General features: G+C 47.1%; 10 protein-coding genes across 10 annotated transcripts; 5 read left to right on the top strand and 5 right to left on the bottom strand.

Moving 5' to 3' along the window:
* Window positions 1–244: 244 nt before the first annotated feature.
* I302_101942 (4-hydroxybenzoate polyprenyl transferase) lies at window positions 245–2,185 on the bottom strand (the record flags this gene model as incomplete). Its single annotated transcript, XM_019187323.1, has 6 exons — window positions 245–565; window positions 699–832; window positions 969–1,054; window positions 1,137–1,254; window positions 1,358–1,510; window positions 1,642–2,185. The coding sequence occupies 6 exons, from the start codon at window positions 2,183–2,185 to the stop codon at window positions 245–247; spliced, it is 1,356 nt and encodes a 451-aa protein (XP_019050201.1).
* A 209-nt stretch (window positions 2,186–2,394) lies between these two features.
* I302_101941 (uncharacterized protein) lies at window positions 2,395–3,559 on the bottom strand (the record flags this gene model as incomplete). The annotated part of the gene is made up of 6 exons (XM_019187322.1): window positions 2,395–2,417; window positions 2,485–2,587; window positions 2,837–2,897; window positions 3,154–3,240; window positions 3,388–3,398; window positions 3,464–3,559. 6 exons carry the CDS (start codon window positions 3,557–3,559, stop codon window positions 2,395–2,397), a joined length of 381 nt encoding a protein of 126 aa, XP_019050200.1.
* Window positions 3,560–3,799: 240 nt separating this feature from the next.
* I302_101940 (uncharacterized protein) lies at window positions 3,800–5,154 on the top strand (the record flags this gene model as incomplete). The annotated part of the gene is made up of 3 exons (XM_019187321.1): window positions 3,800–3,911; window positions 4,035–4,172; window positions 4,334–5,154. The coding sequence occupies 3 exons, from the start codon at window positions 3,800–3,802 to the stop codon at window positions 5,152–5,154; spliced, it is 1,071 nt and encodes a 356-aa protein (XP_019050199.1).
* Window positions 5,155–5,637: 483 nt separating this feature from the next.
* Window positions 5,638–7,337, bottom strand: I302_101939 (cyclin-dependent kinase 1; the record flags this gene model as incomplete). The annotated part of the gene is made up of 7 exons (XM_019187320.2): window positions 5,638–5,687; window positions 5,761–5,939; window positions 6,068–6,231; window positions 6,331–6,501; window positions 6,644–6,767; window positions 6,952–7,111; window positions 7,295–7,337. 7 exons carry the CDS (start codon window positions 7,335–7,337, stop codon window positions 5,638–5,640), a joined length of 891 nt encoding a protein of 296 aa, XP_019050198.2.
* A 537-nt stretch (window positions 7,338–7,874) lies between these two features.
* Window positions 7,875–9,846, top strand: I302_101938 (uncharacterized protein; the record flags this gene model as incomplete). The annotated part of the gene is made up of 4 exons (XM_019187319.1): window positions 7,875–8,101; window positions 8,188–8,363; window positions 8,430–8,868; window positions 8,952–9,846. 4 exons carry the CDS (start codon window positions 7,875–7,877, stop codon window positions 9,844–9,846), a joined length of 1,737 nt encoding a protein of 578 aa, XP_019050197.1.
* Window positions 9,847–10,451: 605 nt separating this feature from the next.
* On the top strand, window positions 10,452–14,563 carry I302_101937 (uncharacterized protein; the record flags this gene model as incomplete). Its single annotated transcript, XM_019187318.1, has 5 exons — window positions 10,452–10,641; window positions 10,833–12,393; window positions 12,500–13,284; window positions 13,435–14,365; window positions 14,521–14,563. The coding sequence occupies 5 exons, from the start codon at window positions 10,452–10,454 to the stop codon at window positions 14,561–14,563; spliced, it is 3,510 nt and encodes a 1,169-aa protein (XP_019050196.1).
* Window positions 14,564–14,791: 228 nt separating this feature from the next.
* I302_101936 (uncharacterized protein) lies at window positions 14,792–16,630 on the bottom strand (the record flags this gene model as incomplete). Its single annotated transcript, XM_019187317.1, has 8 exons — window positions 14,792–15,298; window positions 15,394–15,523; window positions 15,588–15,609; window positions 15,685–15,772; window positions 15,857–15,979; window positions 16,102–16,235; window positions 16,325–16,382; window positions 16,478–16,630. 8 exons carry the CDS (start codon window positions 16,628–16,630, stop codon window positions 14,792–14,794), a joined length of 1,215 nt encoding a protein of 404 aa, XP_019050195.1.
* Window positions 16,631–16,857: 227 nt separating this feature from the next.
* Window positions 16,858–17,403, top strand: I302_101935 (hydroxyisourate hydrolase; the record flags this gene model as incomplete). The annotated part of the gene is made up of 4 exons (XM_019187316.2): window positions 16,858–16,885; window positions 16,939–17,059; window positions 17,112–17,250; window positions 17,314–17,403. 4 exons carry the CDS (start codon window positions 16,858–16,860, stop codon window positions 17,401–17,403), a joined length of 378 nt encoding a protein of 125 aa, XP_019050194.2.
* A 253-nt stretch (window positions 17,404–17,656) lies between these two features.
* I302_101934 (uncharacterized protein) lies at window positions 17,657–19,633 on the top strand (the record flags this gene model as incomplete). Its single annotated transcript, XM_019187315.1, has 6 exons — window positions 17,657–17,976; window positions 18,071–18,187; window positions 18,267–18,979; window positions 19,050–19,057; window positions 19,173–19,403; window positions 19,490–19,633. 6 exons carry the CDS (start codon window positions 17,657–17,659, stop codon window positions 19,631–19,633), a joined length of 1,533 nt encoding a protein of 510 aa, XP_019050193.1.
* A 1,929-nt stretch (window positions 19,634–21,562) lies between these two features.
* On the bottom strand, window positions 21,563–23,011 carry I302_101933 (uncharacterized protein; the record flags this gene model as incomplete). Its single annotated transcript, XM_019187314.1, has 8 exons — window positions 21,563–21,960; window positions 22,025–22,042; window positions 22,107–22,161; window positions 22,227–22,245; window positions 22,305–22,329; window positions 22,414–22,491; window positions 22,561–22,780; window positions 22,898–23,011. 8 exons carry the CDS (start codon window positions 23,009–23,011, stop codon window positions 21,563–21,565), a joined length of 927 nt encoding a protein of 308 aa, XP_019050192.1.
* Between the last annotated feature and the right edge of the window lie 1,654 nt (window positions 23,012–24,665).

Below are 24,665 nucleotides of genomic sequence, written 5' to 3'. Positions count from 1 at the left end.
GAATGATTCAGTTCACTAGTCGATGTGCAGAATTGTGAGATGCAGTATATAGTTTCTCCGTCTCTAGAACCTATGAGCATGTATCCGTATAATACCTCCTTTCCTTAATCCGTTCAGTCTTCACTCATCGTATGTGGTCTGTCCTTTCCGTCCATCACCCACTATCTCTCTCCGTTACTTAGTGATAGCTGTCCATCGCACCACCCTGCTCCAATTCCATCCAAATTCTACTATAAGCCGATCCCTAAACCATCAAAACATTCTGTACATACTCCGCAGCAATCCCCAACCAAACCAACCCCCCCGTGATATACCCATTAGAGCAGAACTTCCTCCAACAATCCGCCCTATCATCGAAATTCACCGTAATAGTCTGCCAAGCCAAATGAGCAGCCGTAGCTCCGCACGAGACCAGGTAATAGAGCGGTCCCATTCCTGCCAGATGTCCTGTGAGGGTCAACATGGATATGAATGTTGTGTTTAGGACTGAGATTACCGTTCGGGAGGAGTCGGGGAAGCGGAGGGCCATGGATTTCACGCCTGCTTTGACGTCGTCTAGCTTGTCCTGTACCAATACGAGATATCAGTATTCAGTTGGGAGGGAGGAGGGGATTTTAAATCGAGATTGAGTGTGAGATCATGGCTGGATAATGGGACGATGGGATGAGAGGGGCCAAAGAAAGTGGAGACACACCCACCTGATGAGCGTATATCAAATCATAAGCTATACCCCAAGCTATACCACCGAGATACATTGGCGCGGTGATTGTCCAGTCTGTTACGCCCGCTACGGCTGACCAACCGAGGAAGACACCCCAGTTGAAGGTCATTCCTGGTCGAGGGGGTGTTAGCATTCGGATCAGGAGTATTGCATATCATGCTTTTAGGAATTAGGAGCAGGAGCAAGAGCAGGAGCATAAAACATGATGATTATCTTGAGATGGAGATAGATATTCGAGTAGACTTACCGAAAACAACTTGAGGATAATATGTTATACGTTTCATAAATGGATATAACACTACCAGAGATAACGATGAAGCACCGAGAACGATTCTGGGATTATCACGCATGGAAAGTTAATACACGATACTGCTGATCGTGCATGCTGAGCTCCACGAGGAAAATGACAACTCACGAGTACCAATTCAACTGCGTCAACACAGCCAGACCAGCTGAAAGTTGTAAGCCCAAGAACGATAATGCCTGGAACTGCGTGACATCTCCAGCAGCTATCGGTCTAGATTTCGTTCGGTCTATATTATCATAAATTGCAGAATATGAGATAGGACATCAGCAAGAGGTCTCAGTTGTACATGCTTCTAAGCGAGCATGAGACCAGCACACCAGCCCACTCACCAACCTTCGCATCCATCTTGGCATCCCACATGTCGTTGATCGTACAGCCCGCACCCCTCATGATCAGTGCTCCGAGCCCGAATAAGCTGATGTAGAATAAGGGTGTGGTGATGGGCAGGTGGAGGACGGTAGAGGCCATGGTTATTGACCATGCTGCAATGGCATGTCAGCGTGCATTTCATCTGGAAAGCTCGTTTCCTCCGGAGATAGATGGTGCTGATCATCTTGATATATCGTATTGTACATGTAGCAGTACTTTATCATACGAGTGTATAAGAACTCACTACATGGCCAAAACAACAATAAACTTCCAATAGGCTTATCTATCCTCGTCAGAGCGAGATACGGCTTGGCAGGTGCAGCCCATCCCGGCAACTTATCTAAGATACTTTTCGGAGCTGGTAATGTTTCTGACCCACCAGTTTGTGGATGAATGAGTTCGGAGGTAACTGAGGGATGAGGGGATGAGGCATCTTTGTGGGCTATTTGAGAAGGAGAGGAGGGGATATGGGTGTTGAGTGATGGCCGGGTAGTAGTTAGTTGTCGTATCGAGGGTCGGGAGATAGAGGAAGTAGAGGCGAAGGAGGGGTTGAAGAATGCTCGGTGGATTGTTCGGGCGGTTGAGCACCTTGCGAGAGAGGGGATCATTCTGGAAGGTAATGTGAGCTGTGGCCCACTTGAACTATGGGGTCGATGAGCGATGGTCAAGAGGAAGAAAGATGGATCGATAGACTGAAATTTCAGATTGTTCACGTATCTGACCCAACATTTACGAGTTATTTGGTTTCGTGCCTGACCAAACGGCCGGTAGACGGTGATAAGTAACATCTTGACCATAGTACTATGAACTAATCCTCAGTCGCATGGAGGAGGTATGATACTCATACCTCAACGCATAGATCCATCCAAAAGAAGCTGAGAGAAGACAAGACAGCTGGGGTATATAGATGCATTGGTATGTTATTATTACAGATCAATCGATATATCCACCTCCCATCGCGTCTTCCCTTCTTTCTTAGTGTTACCACACGAAAAAACTACTTCTTAGCCTCCTTAGCCTCTACATAGTCAAGAGAATACATCAAGTCAGCTATACCCCAATAGATCTCAGGAGCGAATAAGCTCACCTCGCCTCGTAGCGTCCTCCAATAACGTGGTATCCACCGACCTAGCTGCCATTCGGACGTATCGGACTACTGAACCTCGGATGAAACAGTTTTTCACTGCGAGCTGTGATGATGAATAGCAGGTATCAGCATGCAGCCACCGAGACTGATTGATTATCGACGTAGAGAACGACAGAAAGGGTAAGATAGTCCGAGATAGCGGTTCCTCTCGTCTATCATGACTTGATCCCACACCGTCACCCCTTCTTCGACCGCCATCAGATAAAGGATTTTCTTGCCCCCTGTTGGCTAGACTTCCAATACTCTCCAGGTTCTTTATCGCATACACCTGGAAATAGAACGGACAACTCACCATATGTGGGTGCCTCTCCGGATCTTCCACCGAAATACCATCTAATCGGATATTCAAAAACCTGAAATGCAACAGAGAATCAGTATGACATTCCTAATCCTAATTGCATGATATGTCATATCTGAAAGAGCATAGCAAGCCGAGAGGTAATGATCCAGTCTTTGGACTGATAATTGAACAAAACCAAATCCAGTCCAGGTCCATATAGGGAGCCTCTCATCGTTGTTGCCATGCATCGGCTTCGGACATCACCCCATCTTGATCTCCAGCACTTTCGCCTACACCGACGATTGAAGGGGAAACGAGACTCCACTCACTGATCAACAGATTTCAGCGTCCCCGTTATTGAGAGATCATTCTTCAATTCGACAGTTATAACCTGATCGGTGAGGGTTTTGAAGAATCTAATGGCACGTTCACAATTAGCATTGGACTTTTTCATCGTAGTTGCGCAAGAGACAATGTATCTCTCGGTCGTCTATCGTTCTGCTCGTCTAAGAAGATCGTCCTATTGATATGGGGGAGGACGAAAGGTCCCAACGAGAACTTACGAGAAGATCAACTATACAAGATCATTTTTTTGTCAGCTTTCAGGTCATTTTCCAGAAGACCGGTTGAGAAGCTCACCATAATGAACAGCTGTGACGCGTCGAATGTGCGTTGAGTGATGTAGATGTCTATGTATCTAGTAGAATGAGTCGAGTCTTGTATCTTGATGTTCATGAACAGACAGATGCGAAGATGGAGGTGACACAGGGGTATAGACATTGAAAGTGATAAGCTCAGCCAACTCTATATTACAAATAACACGTCATGATATGTCACGTGGTAGCGTCCGGTAATCAATCACTCAAAGCAAAAGTTCGACGTCGAGCTTGAAGGAGAAGCTGATAGATGATCATGTTCTTGTATACATGCTTGATATCACATCCATTGGCTAGCAAGCATCCAATCACAGGCACCATGAACGACTTACCGAAGAACGGTGAATCATCCACATCGATATCCCATCCGAAGGAAGGCTCGATACCTCTCTACCTGGTCAACGGAGTAGCGACAGTATGGGATGCTCAAGGTGAGTGAGCAGTCTAGTCTCAGCGTTCAGCTCGTCCTCTATCAGGATGGCTGCCAAGTGTAGTCTTATATGACATCTCAAGTCAGAGGAGGAACTTTGCTGATCCTGCGTATCCTTATCTAGTCGCTGCTACCCTCCATTGCGTACATAACATCTCAGGTCTCAGAGCAGGTACATTACCAGGTGTATCGCAGCAGAATGGGTTCTTGGGATTACCATTGACTTTGATGAGGGAAGAGACGGCGTATTTGGTGGAGCAGGGTGAGTACATCCTCTCTCAGAGATCCAGTACACCCAAAGAAGTCCAAGTCGACGATACATTCAAAATACCTCACACTCTAGATCATCCTCTTCCCCTCATATTTCAAAGCTATGCTCCTTCCTGTAGATCACGCTAATCAGATCCGATTATGATGTTACAGGCATAGCCCACCTCATCCCCCTCCCCTCATTCCCCACCCTCCCCACCACGGAGGAAATCTCCCAACACACATCCAAGCGAATCGAGAAGATTCGTAAGCTCGAGCAACAAGCCAGAGAAGCAGAGGAAGAACGTCAGAAATTGTCCAGCCAGGCATTTGAGAAGGGCGGTGAGAAGGCGAGGGCAAAGAGGGAGGCTAGGGCGAGAGCTAAAGCTGAGAAAGAGCGAGCGGCAAGGGAACAGGGTGGGGATGGGGCATTTGGGGATGATCCTGCTCCTACTGTACCTGCTCCAACTACAGCTCAAGTCCAAGATCCATCAGAAGAGGGTACCGTCCAATCATCAGCCATACCCACCGGCTCGACTCCAAAAGATACCGCAGGGTACTTCCAAACCATCCCATCCCATCCCCTCATCCCCTCCTCCTCCCCAGTCCAACCCATTACCTCCCTCCCCCTCCCACTATTTCCATTCTCAGCCACACAACGGGACAAAGCCCTCCTAGGGGTATTTACCAACCTCCAGCACAAAGGCTATCGAATGGGATTAGGACCAAGATTCGGAGGGGAGTATCTAATTTATCCGGGAGATTATCTACGATACCATGCGCATTTCACTAGTCAGGTGATAGTGAATGATGAGCCGATATTGCCCTCTCAGCTTGTTGCTTGGGGGAGGTTGGGGACGGGGACGAAGAAGGCTGGATTGATTTGTTGCTGGGATGATCGGGCGCAGATCGGGAAGGAGGGGAGGGAGGAAGGGGTGGAGAAGGAAGATGGAGGGGTGGAGTATTATAGTTTGGAGTGGGCCAATTTCGGGTAGATCATATGCAATGCTCATGAGCGAGTGTTGGATGTGGGATGTACTGTACTGCTTTACCGTTCGGGATGATTATTAGGGTAAAGAGATCATCATTGAAAGTGTTCTATACGACGAGAGAAAAGAGAATGACAATAGGTGGTTCAGTTTGACCGCAAATATGTCTCTGAGTTACAGTCCATCCCGATCGTTGCAGGTCAGATTAGTTCAATACTGGTCAGACTTCGCTTGAGAACATAAACAATACATTCGTGCCCTTCACTCATACTCATGAAGCGACGTAATCCAACAGAGCAAAAATAATTAACAAAGAGAAGAAAAGGAGCCCAAGGAATTGTGTATATCCTCATGAATGATATATAAGACAAGAGATAAACATGTGAATATATAGGTGGTTTTGGCGATTTATAGTTTGAGCAGGGTATGGGAGAAGAATGAAAAGGTGGGTTCCATGTGGATATCCTATTGATCAGAGTGCTGAGAAGACTAAGCGGGGTAAGTGGACGTGAAGTAGGGATGTTGTAAAGCCCGCTTAGCTATGGAAGTGAAAGGAAATGGTCAGCTTCCAATACACAATCAATTCGAGAATTGAGAAAAGTGAAAACCCACCTGAAATCCTATGAGCAGGATCATAAATCAAAGTCTGAGCCAAAAGATCCAAACCATTATCGTCCAGCCCTTTCACGGACGATTTCAAGTCCACGGCATTCCATTGTGGGAAGGTAGGCTTGTAATCTGGTAAAGCCCTTACGCCGGGCCATACGTCTTCGTCGGGTGTACCGAGGACTCTGCGGGAAGGGGGAAGATCAGTATTATACCATTTGCAGAATACCGGATATGAAGATGGAATGTATGAATGCACGACGTGATACACTGTTACGTGTATTTGAGGGAATGAGAAAAAACGCTGACTCACCGGAAGATCCTGAAGATCTCATCAATCTCCGAATCACCAGGGAAGAGAGGTTGTCTCATCGCCATCTCCGCGAAGATACACCCAACGGACCACATGTCGATGGCGGTGGAATAATGTCTTGAGCCGAGTAAAACCTCCGGAGCTCTGTACCAGAGCGTGACGACCTACATTGACACGTACCAGAAAATCAGCTCGACATCCGACACATACACAGCGTTTTGATGCTGATTTGTTGGTTGGGAAGTTTGACATAGATTACCCACCTCATGAGTATAAGTTCTCAGGGGGATACCGAAAGCTCTCGCCAGACCGAAATCTGCAATTTTGAGATTACCTTCCTTGTTGATCAGTAGATTTTGGGGTTTGAGATCTCGATGGAGAATTCGGTGGGCGTGGCAGTAGTATAGCCCTTTTACGAGTTGATAGGTGAATTTCTAAGTGTCATGAATGGACATAATCAACATCAGTATCATTGATATTAGGGTGTGAGATCGAAAGGTTGGTTTGGTGTTAAATAAGAGGGGCGTGAGGGGAGAGAGAAGGGGATGGGAGATGGGAGATGACAAATTGACTCACCTTTACCATTGTCGGACCAAGTCCATCTTTGTCACCTATAGTGTCCATATATTTTTTCAGGTCCATATCGAGGAATTCAAATACGAGGTATAACTTTGCATCTGAATGGACGATATCCAGAAGCCTGCAAGACGATACGAGTCAGCAACGATGAATGATCAGGTAACGGATGGCAATTATTGTTCTCGGCTTTGAGTCACGGTTGATATGACAGTTGGAGTCAGATGTTCGATGTGAATGTGTGGAAAGCGTCATCCCATATCTGGATATAGGCTCTTGACCAAAAGAAATGGCAGGAAACAACGCACTTTACGATGTTATCATCTTTACTCAACTCCTTCAACAGACTGATTTCTCTGATCGAAGTGGAGGGTACACCCTCATCTTCAGCTTCCAACCTGATCTTCTTCAATGCTACCAAGTTCCCGCTGGATAAATCTCGCGCTTTGTACACTACACCGTATGTACCTAGAGACATTCATATGGTGTCAGCTCATTTCTTCATGTTTGATACTATTATCCACCCCTTCAGTCGGATTACATGCCTAGGTGAAGATGAATCCCCCGTAGGGCTCTCAGGTAGGACAGAGCACCACGCTATTCCTCCTTGATGCTGATGCGATGTTCTGCTAGATGAGATTTGGAACTTACCTTCTCCGATCTTTTCGAGCTTCGTATAATTATCCAACGACATGTTCCGTGCAAGGGGTATATAGATGATGAGATGATAAGAGGAGATGCGAGTATCTGTGAATGTCAAGTCGAAATAGGGAGGGGAAGTACGAGCTTGGAAGGTTTTGCTGATCCGAGGTTGGAGAAAGAGGCGACCTAGTATTTCGATATGACTGTTATATTCGTTAGAGGAGCTGCTGTTTATCTTGAGCCTACTATACTATCTTGATCAATGTATATATGGCTAGTAATGAGATGTGCTGGTGAGTTTGAGTAGTTGTAATATGCTTCTGTTGCAAGTATATCGATTTGATTTGATTTGAATGGCTCAACTCGACAACCCAACACTCCCCTCTCTACTCTCAAACTGCTTCGACGCGTTCTTCCTCGCTTACCCCGCATCGTGCCACGTGCGTCAGAGCTAGACGCGGGGTAATTTGAGAACGTCCACCATTAATCACTGCACCTTCGACCTCCATCAAACAAGTCCACTTTTACAACAACATCTACACTTCCTACTTCCTTCCTACTCTCTTCGAACCACTTTACAACAATAACAATGTCAGTCCTATACTCGTGCTCGCATTTAGACTCTCCCCACTCACCACTCCCACCAACCTACCCCTCATCGTCATCATCCTACCACCAGCTCGACAAGTTATATTTCTGCGAAGAATGCGATGCGGTACGATGCGATCAGTGCGTTGCGGTGGAGATAGCAAGTTATTTCTGTCCCAACTGTCTGTTCGACGTTCCTTCTGCGAATGTACGAGCGGACAAGAATAGGTAGGTCAATCCATCTTGCTTTTCTTCCTTCCTCCTTACTGGCTCATCGGGACCATGCAGCTGACATGATGTACGTTTGACCTCAGATGCGCGAGATCATGTTTCTCCTGTCCGACTTGCGAATCCAGCTTGTCAATTCAGGCTTCCGACGTACCTACCGAAAGTGGTCAGCCTGGTCCGCCGTATAGCCTGATTTGCTCGGGATGTAGGTGGAGTAGTAAAGAGGTGGGGTGGAGCTTTGAGAAACCGACTGGTATAGCTTGTGAGTGATCTCTCTTCACACCTGAGTAAGGCTGACAAATTTACTTCAACCCTCGGTCGGTTTTAGTGCAGCTACAAAAGATGAACCACCAGACTGAAATTGTCCAATCCGAATTCGATTCCCTAAAAGAACACCTCGAATCGTACATCTCCCTATCTACTCCAGCACCTTCCGCACCATCTTCCATCCGCTCGACTAGGGATCCCTCGAGACAGATATCCCACTTGACGCAGATGGCTCAGAAGGCGTTACATCGCGATGTGGGTGGGATGGTGGCGTACTCTGCTAGGTCGAAGGGTCGTTCGACAGGGAAAGAAGGAGAGAAAGAGAAGTATGGGTGGGACGAGCTGGGAGTATATGAGGCTAAGGGGAGTTGGAGAGCTGGGGGTGAGAGCGTCCTGGATGGGGTTGATATACTTAGGGATCTGGAGGATAGTGGGGCGGGTGGGATGGCCGAAGTAGGCAAGAGATGGGGCAAGAGCTGGGATAATTCCAAGATGACCAAGTAAGTCGAATGAGTAGCTGTGCTACATAGCTGTCTGACCATTAAGGATAACAGCTGATTATATGCCTTTTTCTTGGTAATAGGGATGTCTTGCCACAACGAATACCTCTACAGACGAAACTTACCAAACGATGTCCTCACCCCAATTGCCGTCATCTCCTTATCCAACCGGATACCAAAAGTATACGGATGAAAATCAAAATGGTAGCTGCGAACTACCTACCTCTTGTGGAGATAGGCCGACGCAGACGAAGAATCCCCAGTAACGACATGAACGAAGCATCCGAACAGCCGACCACGGAAGAACTGGAGAGGCGCAGGAGGGAACGAAGGCGAACTCGAGGTGGAATACCGATAAAAGAAGAGGACGAGTCTATGGGTCTTCCTCTGAAGAGAGGAGAAACGTATTTGTTCCAATTGGCTTTGACCAATCCGTTATATGACCCCATCCAGATACGTCTGACTCAGCCTCACGCTGCCAAAGACGTGAACACATGGTGTAATGTGAGCATACCGACTCAACATTTCACGATCAATGCGCTGAAAGATGCATGGGCATATGACGAAGAAGAGGAAGAGGGAAATGATGATTTCTTGATCGGGGGTAGCGAAGCTGGATTCAGTGAGGAGGGAACAACAACAACGGGAGGAGGAAGTGGGATGGGTACACTGGGTAAGAAATCTAGACTAAGCATATTGGGCGGACAAGGTACGAAGAAAGGGAGGGATAGAGAGACCGGAGTAGAGAAGAGATCGAATACTAGTAAAGTCATATTGTTGGTTGAAGTTTTACCTGATAACAACACAGGAGATAGAGTGAGATTTGATCTGGAAGTGAGATATACGTATAAATCGGATGAAATGGCTACTCCCACTGAACCTGGAGAGGGCAGTGGAAATGGGGAAAAGAGGGGGAAGAAAGAGGAATATAAGAATTTCACTTTTTGGATTAGGATCGATCTGGGAGTGGTTGAGTAATTAGACAGACTTTTGCAGCTTATGTTCGTCGAATGATCCCTCGTCTCGTATGCATGGATGATGATGCCTTTACGTATGGATTATGTATCCATTCTATGGATTTATGCATAGCCATGATCTTTTTCAAGTAACACAGCATACAGATTGTATGTACTCACTACTGCTGTACGATAACATGCTCCGCCACGCGTGATTTCATTTTGACCCTTAAACGCAGGATAGTAAGAGCAGGATCAACGCGAAGAGTAGAGAAGAATGACATAGTCAATTGAATGAACAGCAGCACTCTTCATTGTTCGTCCGCTATTCACAGCTATAAGCTATGAGCTATAATCTATCATACCGTGTCATATAATATCCACATCTTGATAATGACCCATCATGACAATATAACATCATAATACTACTAGTATAACTACTCGACGATATCTCATATCTCCCAACAAAGTGCTAGCAAAGCACAGTGCACCATTTAAACCGAAACGAAACGACGCACTGATAAACTGTACGAAACAAACCTTACCTCTTCATAATCACACTCAGCCCCGACTCACTCACTCGCTCGACCCCCAGATTTTTATCATAGTCGGATCAGTCAATCCACCATGGCAGTACCTTCACCCGCACCTACACCTTCTACAAGGAAAGGTGGATTAACAAGATCACCAGGAGGCAACTATCTCTCTTCTGCTGTCAATAACAATCTGACACCATCCTCATCATCCAGCTTCTCTACTTCTCCGCTGGACGTACAGAGCCATGGTCAGGGTGAATATATGGTAAGAACTTCGAGTGGTGAGTCGATCATCCCAAACAACATCCTTTGATGGTCAACCCCTTTCCATGGATTTACATTCCATTTCATTTCATAATTTACTCATTTATCTGTTCATACTCCTCAATTGGATCAACTATACACAGCCTTTTACAATCCACCTTTAATCCAATGAATCAATCACACAGCTGATCATTCAATCACATTCTAGCAATCTCCTCAACATCGTCCTCAACCCCATACTCCTCTTCGCCCAACCCCACTCACCCAGGATTAGGTAGACGACGCTCAACGGACGCTTCAGCCGGTGGACTAGACTATTACTTCTCTTCCCTATCCGGTGCTGGTGGTCCACTATCATCCTCCTCATCCTCTTCGCTAGGGATATTCCCATCGGCCTCACCCAGCTCAAATCGCGATATGTCGCTTCATCCCAATTCCATACATAATCATATGACGGTATCGCCCGTGGGCAGTTTCGAGAGGGATTCCAAAAATGTTGGATATTTACAGAACGAAGAGTTCATAAGCCCCCATGGGATGGGTATGAGCTTCTCGCCCAGTTCCATCGAGAGTAATAATGATAGAATTGGAAGGGGTATAAGGGAAGCTAAGAGTATGGGGAATCTTAATCTCAAATCTCAACCACATTCGCAGTCGCAGGGAGTAAAGATGGATTCCCCAAAAGATGAAAAAACACCTAGACAACCTTCCTTCCCCGATTCAACACCTAATCCTCCTCTTCCTACCCAATCTCTCAATATCGCTTACTCGCCTAATGAAATTAGCGGGATACGGACAAACGACCTATCACCCGGAGGATGGTCGGAAACTTCCAGATACTCCAATAACGACGAGCCTCAGAGCGCAGGTTCTTCGTATTTATCAGTGAATCCACCTTGGAAGAAGACCGGAGAAGAGGGAGGGTCAGGAGACGAATCGAGCGAAAGTAATTATTCGCCCGTGGGGCTCAAGATCCCTGGGAAATTCGATTTCGAAGATGATGTTGGTGTTGGTGGAGCAGGGAAAAGTCAGCAGCAGAAGCAGCAGAATGACTGGGATGTCAGATCGAGCTTACAATCCACCACTTCAACGTACCGACCTGATTCCCATCAGCTCAGCGTACAGCATTATGAAGATACCGAGGACATTTCACATAAAACACCAGTTGCGCCCCCAAACCACAATGACAGACCTGATATATGTCCACCTCAATTGTCCTTGAACCAGAATCAACATTTCCAATCTCATCATTCGTCACCTTCCGACTCCGCTCTCGGGACACCCAGGAGATCACCGAATAGTCGGAGTCCAGCTGGGAGTTCGACTGGGCATTATACGCCTACTTCTGGTAGGCTGGGATTAGGATTCGATATCAACCAATTCTCAAGTTCAAGGACTGCCTCGCCTGTGAAATCACCTTCATCCCATGGACACGGACATGAGGTCGATAGTCCTCAGCCTAGAAGTGCTCCTGCGGAAAAGCATGAGTTCGATATACAAGAGCAACTACAAGATGCAGGAGAAGATGCGTTGAGAAAGCAGAATCGAAGAAGTACTTTACCGGTCACTACTTCAACGTCAACTTCGAGTGGGGCGATAGTAGAGGCTATGGTTTCTCCTAGTAGGAGTAGAGAAACTCTCTTGTCGCCTGATAAGTATGCTGGTTCGAGGAATGGGATGTCGACGCCTACCCCGCAGGAGAGGAGGGGCTCATCGCCTAGTCCGAATAGGAGTCCGGAACCTCCGCCCAGGAGTGCTTTGAGGCAGCTGTGAGTGTTTGGTACTCCTTATTATCCGCGGTTCTGTATTCGTGGCATCAGCCAGTGTGAATTGTCGTATAAAGCCGTGATACTGAACAGTGTTTCCTTCTCGCAGACCAAACGCAACGAACATCGATAATCCTTCCCCCATACCCCCTCCTCGTCGTACCTCCTCTCCGCAATCCATTACCCAGACTCTTCCAGTCATCACCCACACCCCCAACTCGCCCATGCCCTCACCCGACCGACCGACCGCAGCCTCAGCAGCAGTGAACTTGGATAAACCCCAACCCAAACGACCTGACAGATCACCCGACAGACAATATTCACCCATATTCACTTCATCAGCTACTATAAATGACCTAACGGATATGCTGGGAGGGGCGATCGATGCGATTGGTCTGATCGATTCGAGGGATACTCCACCTCCTACCATTGGTGAACCTGATAAGCTCGAGCAGGATAAGATGAAGAAGGATTTGACTCTGAGACTTGAACCCGCTGCCGAGCTCACCGATCGAGATAGGGGACCTATGACTCCCACATCCCTACCGCAGAGAGGGGCCTCATTACCTTCTCAACCACTATCCGCTCAACCTCAACATGGCTCTTTCTCCTCTCAACCTCTGGCACCGCAGAATAACAATGGTAGAAGATCGACTCAACCTGAATTGAAACACAAGGCTTCATCGATTTTCTCATTCGCATCTACGTCCAAAGAGAATATCCACGTACAGTCACCCACTTTGACTATTTCCGTCAGACCTTGGCCTTCTGCTATGCTGTATGGAAATATCAAGAGTCTGAAGCATTCTGGGGATAGGGCTAAGGGGTATGCTAAGGCGATAAATGAGTTGAGTAGAAGTGAGAGTGGGTTGAGGGAGTGGTGCGTTGCTAGTGGTGAGTTTGGCTTCTTTGGCTATATGTCTCAGGGATCATGATCTCAAATGTCCTGTGGATTTAGATCCCGTCATTATACTTATCATCATATTCTTGCTTAGAATTGAAAAATGTATAAAATCAGGAGCTGATAACCGTTGTTACATCCAGTCAACCAAATCAGCCGCGCTCCCACCAAATCATCAGCCCTCTCCTCCCTAGGCGTCCGAGCCAACTCCGTCCCATCCGCCATTCCCCTCCCATACCAGCTCTCACCATACGATCCCACCCCACACCAGCGTAACGTATCTGCCGGATCTGAATTCCCCATGCGAGCAGATTCCTATGCCGCTCGTGAGATCTCCCAGCGTGTACTAGATCCAGAAGATCAACCCACCTCTCTGCCCTCCAACTTACCTTATCCACAATTACAACAACAGCAGCATTACCTCTCTTCCGGACTTAAACCCTCTCAGTCCATGCAGAGCGTATCGAGCTTCGCCTCAACCAAGAAAGGATTCTTCAGTGCGATAAGTAAGAAGGGCAATAAGAAGGAATCGTTATCCCTTGGTCCACCCAGGGGACCAACCAATGGAAGTGGAAGTACAGGGGGATCATCAATAAACAAAAAAGATATAAGGGGATTACCTATCTCCGGACCAGCCATCAGATCAGGTAGTCCCCAGAAATTACCATTGACTCCGTCGTCGGGTTCCACCTCAGGCCACGAGGCAGCTCCAAGAGTGCAAAATTCAATATCGGCGCCTATGGGCCCGAGGGGTCCTAGATCCTCTAATGCTCATGGATCTTTCACTCCTCCTCCATCAGGAAGTGCAAGTGGGATGAGCAGGACGTCCACTGACATGTCGAATATCGGTGGAAGGTCAAGTTTGGATACTGGATTGAGTAGACTGAATTTATCGAATCCTGGAACAGGTCGGAGTAGTCTGGATGGTGGGGTACCTCCCCCTAGATCTTCGGCGGTAAATCTCGCGGTGAAAGAAGAGGATCTGAGATTGATGGGCGATATTTTGCCGCATGTTGAACGAGGGGTGCTGAGGGGGTATTTGGGGAGATATGGGGATAGTATGGGTGCGATTGGGTGAGTTGGCTTGCGACGGGACTTTCTGGATCTTCGAGGCTGTCATACAGTATACAGTGGGAGTAGTGAGATTGGAGAGTAGAGAGTGGACCAGAAATGGAAATGGATGTGTATGTGGTTCACCCGGGATTGTGCTGATTTGTTTGTTTCTGTAGTGCTTATTTGGAAGATGAAAAGAATGGGACGGTGATGCGGTGATGAGGTGGATTCACTCTTGAAGATGATGTGCAGTGATAGACATCAGCTGGAATACGATGGATTATACTCAACTACTGTAGCTTGATTTTGATGTACCATGTGCTGGTAATATGCATGTATGATGTATGGTATTCACATAGTATACATACGCATTATCATACCTACGATGCACTACCACCTCGTATCCTAGTCTTCTGCTCAACGTAGACCCGCTGCTCCCTCGACATGTTACGACGAGAACTGAGCTACCAAATACTGACTAACAGACGTAGGACTCAACGGCGCCCCCAAATCCGTAATGATAAAATCGATCAGATCGGGTGTCGTCACATCCACCGTAGGATTGATAGACTCCATCTCTCTCGTCATCTCTATCCTATTCCCTCCCATCCCCTCGGTAGGTGTCCCAGGAACGACCGGACTCCTAGATTGTGGAGTCGACGAGGTAGGTCTAGAAAGGGGATTATGCGCGCCGATAGCTGGAGGGTGCGAGTTGGGGATTAAAGTGGGGAATTCGAGGGGGACGACCGTACTGACCTGATGTTTCTGGTTACTATCGATACCGGCTGATATGAATGTGGAAGAGGTTGTGGAGGTTGAGGGGATAGGCAGGTCGGTCTGAGAGAGGGGGTAATGACGGAGGAATTTGTAAGATTCTGCAAGGGCGTAGAAGGGTTTTTGCATGGCTTTGGCTACGAGGGCTACTTGGTATGTCCCCACTGAGGAGACCAGGCCCTATAGGTTGGAAGAATGTTGGTCAGCAGGTATTCTGGTGGACTGACAGGAGGGCGGAGAAGTCGAGAATGATAGTCAGTTCTAATCCCACTCACCCCACTTTCCACGACGGCTTCGGATCCTACCAATACCATGTCCACTCGCTCCATCACATATGCTACCGCACTGTCAAGTACGACCGTACATGGGATACCATTCGCAGTGAGGACCTGGTGTGTTCGCATACTGCAGAATGCACCTATCAGCTTATTATACGGGATTGATAACCAGTAAAAGGTGTAAAGCTTACCCTAAACAAGCTGGCCTTGCCTCTACGTCCAATAATAACAGGCATATCAGTATCTTGCTTTACACGCATTTTGGCCTGATATTAGAATATGACCCACCAGTCACATAGACCTTTATACGTTTATGTTGCTTATGAGCCCTCAGGATCGTCTGAATGACAGTTCGCGAATAACTATGTGTGAGGATCTGTAAGACATCCAGACAATTCAGCTTACGATACAGTCGAAGATACCATACTGGCAAGCTGAGACGACCGAATTATAAACTTACAACACAATCATCCCTCAGGAAATCCACAGCCAAATTTGCAATCTTCTCTCGACATTGGGGAGCAGTTATAGCGCAGAAGGAACGGCCTTGGGATATTAACGATCGTTTGTATGAGGGGAAGTCCTGTGTCAGATACAGATATTATTATCAATGATTGCTTCAGGTCCAAAGTAAGTGGGCGACCAGGACTCGATATAAGCTCAATAAAGAGGATGAAATGATGTTGAATATAGGTTCTGGCTCACCTCTCCTCCCATTGATAACGCAAAGAACCTCTCCCATAATTGACATCCCGCTCTTACACCTAAACTCGGTTGAGTGTTGATTAACGCTTGTCGACCTATCGTCAACTCTGATGCCAGTCCTGTGACAGTCGATGCTATGTTTTAGAATGCATAGTAGTCTAGGTTAGCGTGCGTGTTCCTTGGCTCAACAACATCTTCCAGACAAGAACGATGACCAACTCACCAGTGGAAGCTTCTATCAATTCTACCAGAGCCAAGATAGCAGCTATAGGATGAGGGACCTACAGCAAGCAAAGCACCTGATGAGCATCAACTTCCATGAATTGTCTAGTTCAGCCGTGTCATCATGCTCATTATCATCTGATATGACACCCACCTTGTCATCCTCTATAGCCCTCTTATAAGCATTTATAACGTCAAAACCCTTCCCACTCTGACTGCCCGAAGCGTGACTTTGTGCTGCTGGTCTCGAACCGCCCCTTGCGGAAGGTGCGGGCGAAAGTGATAATGGACTTGCTACTCCTGCCATTTGGCCGTTTCTCTGTGAGATCAGAACGATCTATAATTCGTGAGGTATAGATGTGTATGATGGAAAAGAAGGATGAAAAGATTGAAGATCGCAACAAAAGAAGTGATGTTCGATATTTTTGACTCAACGTTAAGTTAACCGAAAGTTGTCCACGGCCAAATTGCACATTCCTTCCGCTGTTATCTCTCATACAGCTCAATCGATATCACAGTATATGCATACATACAATGTCGAAATCACCCATAACATGCCACGGTGAGTCCCACGACAACGCGCTCCAGTGCATATGGCTAATGTATGGATCAAAGTATTGGACGCCTCAGTGGGCAAGCCTGCAGCAGGTGTCAAAGTCTCCCTTGACGTCCTTAGTTTCTCGGGGTTGACGGGAGATGAGACTGCTATAGAAGTCCCAAAGACCCTTGCCACTGGGTGAGTACCATTCTACTAGTCTGGCCTATCCTGCTGATGGTATGAGTTGTAGGGAGACAAATACCGATGGACGATGCTCTGACTTGTTGGAAAGTGGTACGAAACTCTCACCAGGTATATACAAGATGACTTTCTATAGTGGGGATTACTTTAAGTCGAATGATGTCGAGACCTTTTACCCATTGGTAGAGGTAAGTCTGACCAATTCATGTGCAAACCACAGCTTTAGTCATGGCTAACAAAGTGCGGTACAGATCACATTCTCGTACACCAACCCAGACCAACATTATCACATCCCATTGCTCATCAGTCCATTCTCATACACCACTTATCGGGGAAGTTAGGTTAGTCTATGGTTTGTCGAACTGATCTGCAGCGTAGAGTATCTTGTAGTTGTATTCTCTGTTATATGCATAGTTGTGAGCCCGGTGCTGTACTCTTCCTGTAGTGTGATACGGATTCATCCTCATTCCGCTGTTTGCCCGGTGAGGATCGGTTAAGTCAACGAAAATGACGTTCATTAGAATTCTTGAGTCTCTGCTTTCTTCATGATTTTACTTTTTCTCATCTCTTCATCTACATACCACACCTCACAAGATGTCACGAATAGCTTCCTCCTCTCTCATAAGATCCACCACCATCGCCCGATCTGCAATTGCCAACCCCACCAAGCGAGCGCCAGTAGCTGTACTTTCACATCATCCTACCCCTTCTCCGATCGCTCATCTACGACGGTGGAACACAACTGGACCTACAAGTACAGGACATGTCGAACAGCCTGGTGCAGATCAGCAGGAGAACCAGGATGCCAAGTCCAGTTCGGCGAGGTTGGAGACAGGTGGGAAAGGGGGATTGAAGATATCCTGGATATTTAGTGGTTTAGCGGGTCTGGGAGCCTTGGTGACGATATATGGGTTGTGAGTGCTGCACTGGGTTCTGACCCATGTCACTCTCATTTTTGATGAATTCAATATCAAAGTCGCATATCGCTAACGTGCGAGTGCTACGTAGACTCGAATTCTACTCGACACTCAAAACATGGCCTAAAGCTGTCCGAGTCCCCCTCCGAGCAGCATTAAAAGCGAAACTGAACCAGGATTACAGAAGATCCGAACAATACTTTAGAGAGTAAGTCGATCTATCCCTCTGAGCATTTCCACACTGACAGAGGCCGTACCGTTAACTCACTTATATATACGGTTCACAGAGCACTAGAGGTAGCATTAGCACTAGGACCATCCGCCCTTGAGCCCGAACCACTCCAGAAGATCACAGGTATATACGTAGAACTAGCCAACGTCCTGGAATTGATGGGACAGAGAGTAACCGCTTTCGAAGAATTACGGAATGCCGTTGAGCTATTAGGACCAAACCCAATCAGACAACCTGGCGTAGAAGGATCAGGCGAATGGATAGGTCGATCATACAAGTTAAGTGAGAAAGACCATATAAGAGCAATAGGACTATATCAGAAACTTGGTCAGATATCCCTCGAAATCTCCAATTCTTCAAGAGCACCTTCTTATACTCCCTCACGAGGATCGGAAATCAGTACGCCCACAGGCAAGACGGTGGAAAGTTGGAATGAAGCTTCTGAATATTATCTATCAACAGCCTTGACAGCTATGCTCAAATTGGGGTTGAACAGGTCCCCTAGTCCCATCGGAGCTGGTAGTACTGGAGGAGAACAGGTGGTACTTGGCCGAGATGTTGATCTACCATCTGGAGAGATATCGGAAGATGCTACTCAGGGTGGATCGGTTGATAAGAGAGGTTTAGGGATGACTATGGAATCGCTCTCTGAGGTATATGCGAAGAAGGGTCAATATGATCTGGCTGCTCAGTTACTTCTTCAAGCGGTGTCGATATTGTTGCCGCCTGGTAGTCAGGGGACTCCACCGGTCAGAGATAGGTGTCAAGGTGAGCTCAATTGTTAACGGTATCATCGTGAAGGACTTAGCTGATTCGCGATTGCTTCACATTGATTTAGCTGCAATGGTGCGTATTGCAGACTACTCTGATTTCATCTGCTCGTCACTTCCATCGTCCCTCACGTCAAATATATTATGCCTCTCTCACCTCAGCTGACGATCGATCCTCATACGCTCGATAGTTAATGACGACCATATCTTCTCACGCCCTCAAGCAATCCTCAACGCAGAAGGACACAGCCAAATCAATCAAAATCTCCAAATCGTGGTCATTACGCTCTTTGCAGCTTTCGGAAGAAGCATTACGTGAATCTGAAGCTGAGAACTACAAGGACTCACCATACGAAGCTTCTATAGCTATTTGTTCGAGGGCTAAGAGTGTGGGGCTGTACAATATGGGGATGTTGGCTGAAGTGAGTCATCTTTCTGATACCACCCATACGGCCATTACCTCTCGTCGCTTTACGCGACTGAGCTGATATTTTGAGTCTCGATATAGATGGAGGGCGATCTACCCACAGCGCTTAACTTATTCCAGAAATCACTTACTGCCTCACGAGAGACTGGTTTCTCGGAAGGGAAGAGGGAAGCTGCTGCTGCTATACGTAGAGTGCAGTCATTAGGTGGACCAATCACATCATAACCTCATCAATGCGATGCATACGTCGTTGATCTGTCACAGGTCAGATTCACTCTTTGATCGACCATGCTGGATGTATGCGCACCTCGTTCGGCCCGTGATTTCTGGGATTTACTGCTGAATTTGGAGCTGATTGATCGACAAAACTTTAACAACCTGCTCTGCATCAGGTGGCAAGTCTGGATTTTTGTTAAAAAAATGATGAGAAGAGGAGAACAGACGCAATGTTATCCCTCTCGCCTCGGTGACTCTCGACCGTCCAGAAACAGATTCGTTCTGGTCCGTCCTTTCGTTGTTTTTATTACAAAGGTTAGCCAAGACACCGCCCTCGCGAAGAAGCCTGACAACCTGCCTGACCTTTCAACCCTGGGGCTGCGTGTAGAAAAGATGAGTATCCACCAAAACGAAGTCAAATCGTCATCTGGGGGAATAGACGACCCAAACAAAGGCTTGACTTTCAGAAAGGATACGCCATGTCATTGTTTAGGATTGTGCTTGTACGGCGAGGGGCATGGTGTGCACAGAATGACTCCATTACATCATGACGCTGGGATGAGCATGAATTTATGTGCTCGGTGAACAGGTTTAAGAGCGAATCGATAACTTAAAGAAAGTCAGAATGATAATAAACTAATTTCGGCCATGAATTCCACTGAACTGTATTCCTAGAGAACATTGGTTGGGTGAAAGCCGGTCTTGATTCTTCTCTACAGGATTCCGTCGTTTCAAACTTGTCCTGCGCTTCACCTGTAATCCTTCTGGTGAGCTCCCAATCTGTTCATGTGAGTTGTAAACGGTCCTGGACCCAGTACAATACCACAAGAGACGGATCGAGCACTTTTATCTACTCAGCGGCAGCTCTATCATCATATCACTGAGGATCAACCCCATTGCGATTCGTATTTCTCGACGAAGAAGAGATGTCGGCCGATCTTCGCGCTTGTGGTGGTGCCTGTCGATTTGACCTGACACTAGTGGGACATCTCAGGCCACGAACAATGATGATCCTCTTCATCGTCATCATAACCGAGCTCGACTATGGCTCTATCTAGCACTGCCAGTGCCGGTACGACTCGCATTCCTCGGCACTTGCTTTCGAGAAGTTGGGATGTATAAATGCACGTACAGCACGAATATCACCCATCGTCCGTACCACTGTTATCAAACACTCAACCACCTATATCTATAACAGGAGACAACAATGAAGACAGTCGAAGTGTACAAAGGCCTGAATGGCAACTACTACACCCTCGACCACGGTATCAAACCCCTTATATCGATCCGGCAATACACGTGGACCGAGTTCTTCTGGTTCTGGGTGACTTTCCCAAAACAGTTTAGAGCGATCGCTCGGTGGGTGAAGGATGAAAATCAAGATGAATGGGATGCTACGTATATTATACCCACCGGACCTTTCAATAAGAATGTAGTGATTGTTGATAGGCCGAAGGAGAGTATGAGATGATTTGGTGGGTGTGCACTTCCCTATAAATCATGTCATTATACTTGATTCTGATTATACTGTTAGCTTATTGTTCTCGCTCATAATGACTTTCGTTTTAGGCCTGTAGCCTGGTTCTCACCTCAAGCACGATTGGAAGGTTGTAATGACTGAAGGCTCGACTAGGGATACAAGAAGAACGTGTCAGGCATGACGGGATACATCTAGTGTCCTCACACCACTGTAATTGTATATATAGAATATGTAGCAAACACATCACACATCACTCCAATCAGCCAACTAAAACTCATCCGAACGAAGACCTTTTCTCATCCTAAGAGGAACGCAACCACAAATCATCAGCTGTGATCAACATTGATTATCGTTTGGATCGTATGAACTCACTTGTACTCTACAAGATCACAAATGAAAGTTATCATCAGTCAGCTCGACCATCCACTCTTTTGATGTGTTTAGTAAACTCAGAAAGACTAACCAGTAAACTTACTATAAGGAACCCCAGATTTCAACCTCTCCTGTGAATTTCTCGGTCTACCGTGCCCCTCGTACTTCTCCCCCTGCGCAGCCTGTTTCGCCGATTCCCACTCCTCCTTATTCACCTGATCCCCAGACGCTCGGAGTATCCTCTGAGGCTGCGCGAGTGGGTCGACCCGCTGTACCTTTGGTAAAGGTGGAGGATCAACTTCGTCCCCTGGTTTCAAGGTTGATTCAGGCTGAGGAGGAACGTCGGTAGGTTCATCTCCTGGTAGATGGGAGTGTACGTCCAGGGGATCATGGGCTACATGATCTTTGAGTAGATCGGCGTCATTTGAGAGACCCTCGAATTTACGTTCTCGCTCGTCCTCTGCTTCTTCTATCTCTGCGTGGTCTGTTTGTTGTACGAAGCATGTTAGCTACGTTTCGATTATAGGAGGGGAAGAGAGAGAACTGACGTCGAAAATGTTCGATATCTAAGCGTATAGCAGGGGATTGTCAGCTGGCAGATCTTCGACTATTGAGGTGATCGATGCTCACCCTCAGGATGTGTATACGATTCGTCGGTCTGACTTTCAGGTGTTGAATGGTAGAGCTGGAATGTGAAGTATTGTGAGCTCGATCAAGATCGATCACGATTCTCCTGGATCACCCACTCACCTCTTCATGATGCAAGAAGCTGGAATGCGATGACGATCGTCAGCTGAGGATGAGAGAGGGAGATAAGGCTGCACGTACTATTCTGACTCTTCATCGTAATGATCTACAATAGTTTATAGGTTCATATTAGCCAACGCCCCATACGATAGAGGTCTGTGCGAATGTCACAACCAATAGACGGACTTACGCCCTAAATCCTTGTATCCTTCAAAGCTTGGTAATCCCTCTGTTCCTCCCGCCATGAACTCAGCTAACGATATTTTACCTATACACCCACGGCTCAAATATCAGTATTGGCAATAGGACATTTGCAACGCAAGTTACGCGAACATACCATCGTTATTCGTGTCCAGCTTTTCCAATACTTTGTCCACAACCACCTTCGTCCTAGCATCCACCAATTCAGGCTGCTTGATCTTCTTCTCAACGGAGTGATGGTGTAATCCATATACAGCTTCTATCTCGGCCTGATCCCAGAAGCCATTCATATCTAGGTCGTGCAATTTGAAGAATGATTCTAGGTCGAAGGAATCTATGTGGTGCTCCGTGTGCATCTGTGAATGCAACACGGCGAAGGTCAGCATGTCCCTGTCATAATCAATGATGAAGGACTGGGTTGCGGAAAGCAGAGAGGAGAGGAGGAGCAGAGGAGCAGAGGATAATTAACGCACATGCCTCTCAGCGTAGGATAAACCAGCATCATTCACGTCGTCCAGATCGAACGAGTGATCGCCGTGAGCTGCGACGAGCAGTGAGCTCAGTATTATGGGTAGTATACGTATCATTGCGCGTGGGTGTGCTACAAGAAGTCAATGATGATGACTTGGAATATGGTACAGGAATGAGGGAAAGAACAATGAGATGCGGTTGATTGACTGTCGAAAAGGACTCACTGGACCATTTAAGCTCGTTCCTCCTTGATCCCCCTTTCCCCACCTGAAGCGCGTCATACAGAGATCACGTGATATGCTATATGCTATATGCTATATACTATATACTATGCAGTAACTATCGGACGATGGATGAGACGGTTTACCGAGAACGAGGAAGAGGAAGAGGTTGAACAACAACAACAACTTGCTCATGTTCATGTTCATATCGTGATACATCTTCCAGCTCAATCACACTATCTATTGACACAGTCACGGTCTCGGACCTCATCTCGGATCATTCAGAAAGTGACCATCCTCCTTCGCAGTTGGCCCTGTTCCGAGACTTCTGTTAACAATTCTGGCTCTACCCTTGATGACATCCAGCTGAGGCCATGAGGTTGGAGAATCTAGATGACGGCAGCAAGTGAGTGAGATATCTCAGCTTCCTAAATCAGTACCATCCCTTTCCAACCTGGCAGCTGACCTTACCTTGCAACTACAGGCTCGAGGCAGCATGGCATGAATCACTCTCAACATCCCTAACCTACTTCCGAGCACTGCTTTCGTCATCCTCTTCCTCCGCTTGGAAGCCGGTCTCAGTCCTTCCCCTCACCGCATCGACCACCGCCAAGGACACAGGGAAAAGTACAGCGAGAGGGTCGAGTCTGGGTAAGATAGATGCAAGCCAGGTAGTCGTGCATAGGCGGAATGGTAAATCGGGAGAAGTGTATAGAGCAGTCGTAGAAGTAGATTGCGGGAGTGATGTTAGTATAGATACGTTCAGGGGATGTCTGGTGACGCCGGAGACAAGGCCCATGTGTGAGTGGCTCATTGAGACAAAGTATCACGATCTAGCTGATCGTAAAGTCATAGGGGATCGAATGGTAGAGGAGGCTGTCACTCTAGACCTACTGGACGCTCATACGAGGGTGACAAAAACAAATTATCGACTAGGTTGGCCTTCAAGGTATGCTTTTCGGATGAAGACCTGCGTATCTAGCTGACTATATTCGATCACTCACTAGTCCTCGAGACGCTGTCACTATATCAAAAACCCTTGTTGACCAGTATGTCCTCGTCGATATCACCACTTCCCTTCCTCGGTCGAAGCACGAACCCGCATACTTACGCCCCGCGCCCCCGCACGTTCGGGCTCATGTCGCTCTCCTAGCTTGGTGCATTCAACTTCCTTCGCCCTCCCCGTCTACCAACGATGCTCTGCCAGATGGTAAAGCTCGTATCACATGCTTCTGGTCATGGAACCCTAAAGGCGCTTGGGCTGTAGGAGGCGGTGTACCTCAACATCTACCTTCACTAGTAGTTGGTCTAGTGGATTACGTCAGGGATGGTAGTGAGAAGGTACCAGTGCTTCTGGGATATGGACCAGATGTAGCTATTGGATCAGTGGGGTACGATACTGCTAGGGTCACTCTGTCAGTCGCGTACGCTATAGTCAGCGGCGGCGAAAATAGGGAGACAGAAGATCTACGTCGACAAGTGGAATTCGGTATATCGTCTACCCAAAGCTGGGATATTCAGGTCAATGTAAGGACCCAACATGGGAAAG

Source organism: Kwoniella bestiolae, chromosome 1, assembly GCF_000512585.2.
Source record: "Kwoniella bestiolae CBS 10118 chromosome 1, complete sequence".
Classification (NCBI taxonomy): Eukaryota; Fungi; Basidiomycota; class Tremellomycetes; order Tremellales; family Cryptococcaceae; genus Kwoniella; species Kwoniella bestiolae.
The sequence above is the reverse complement of the archived record's forward strand: the minus strand, read 5'-3'. Positions and strand labels throughout refer to the sequence as shown.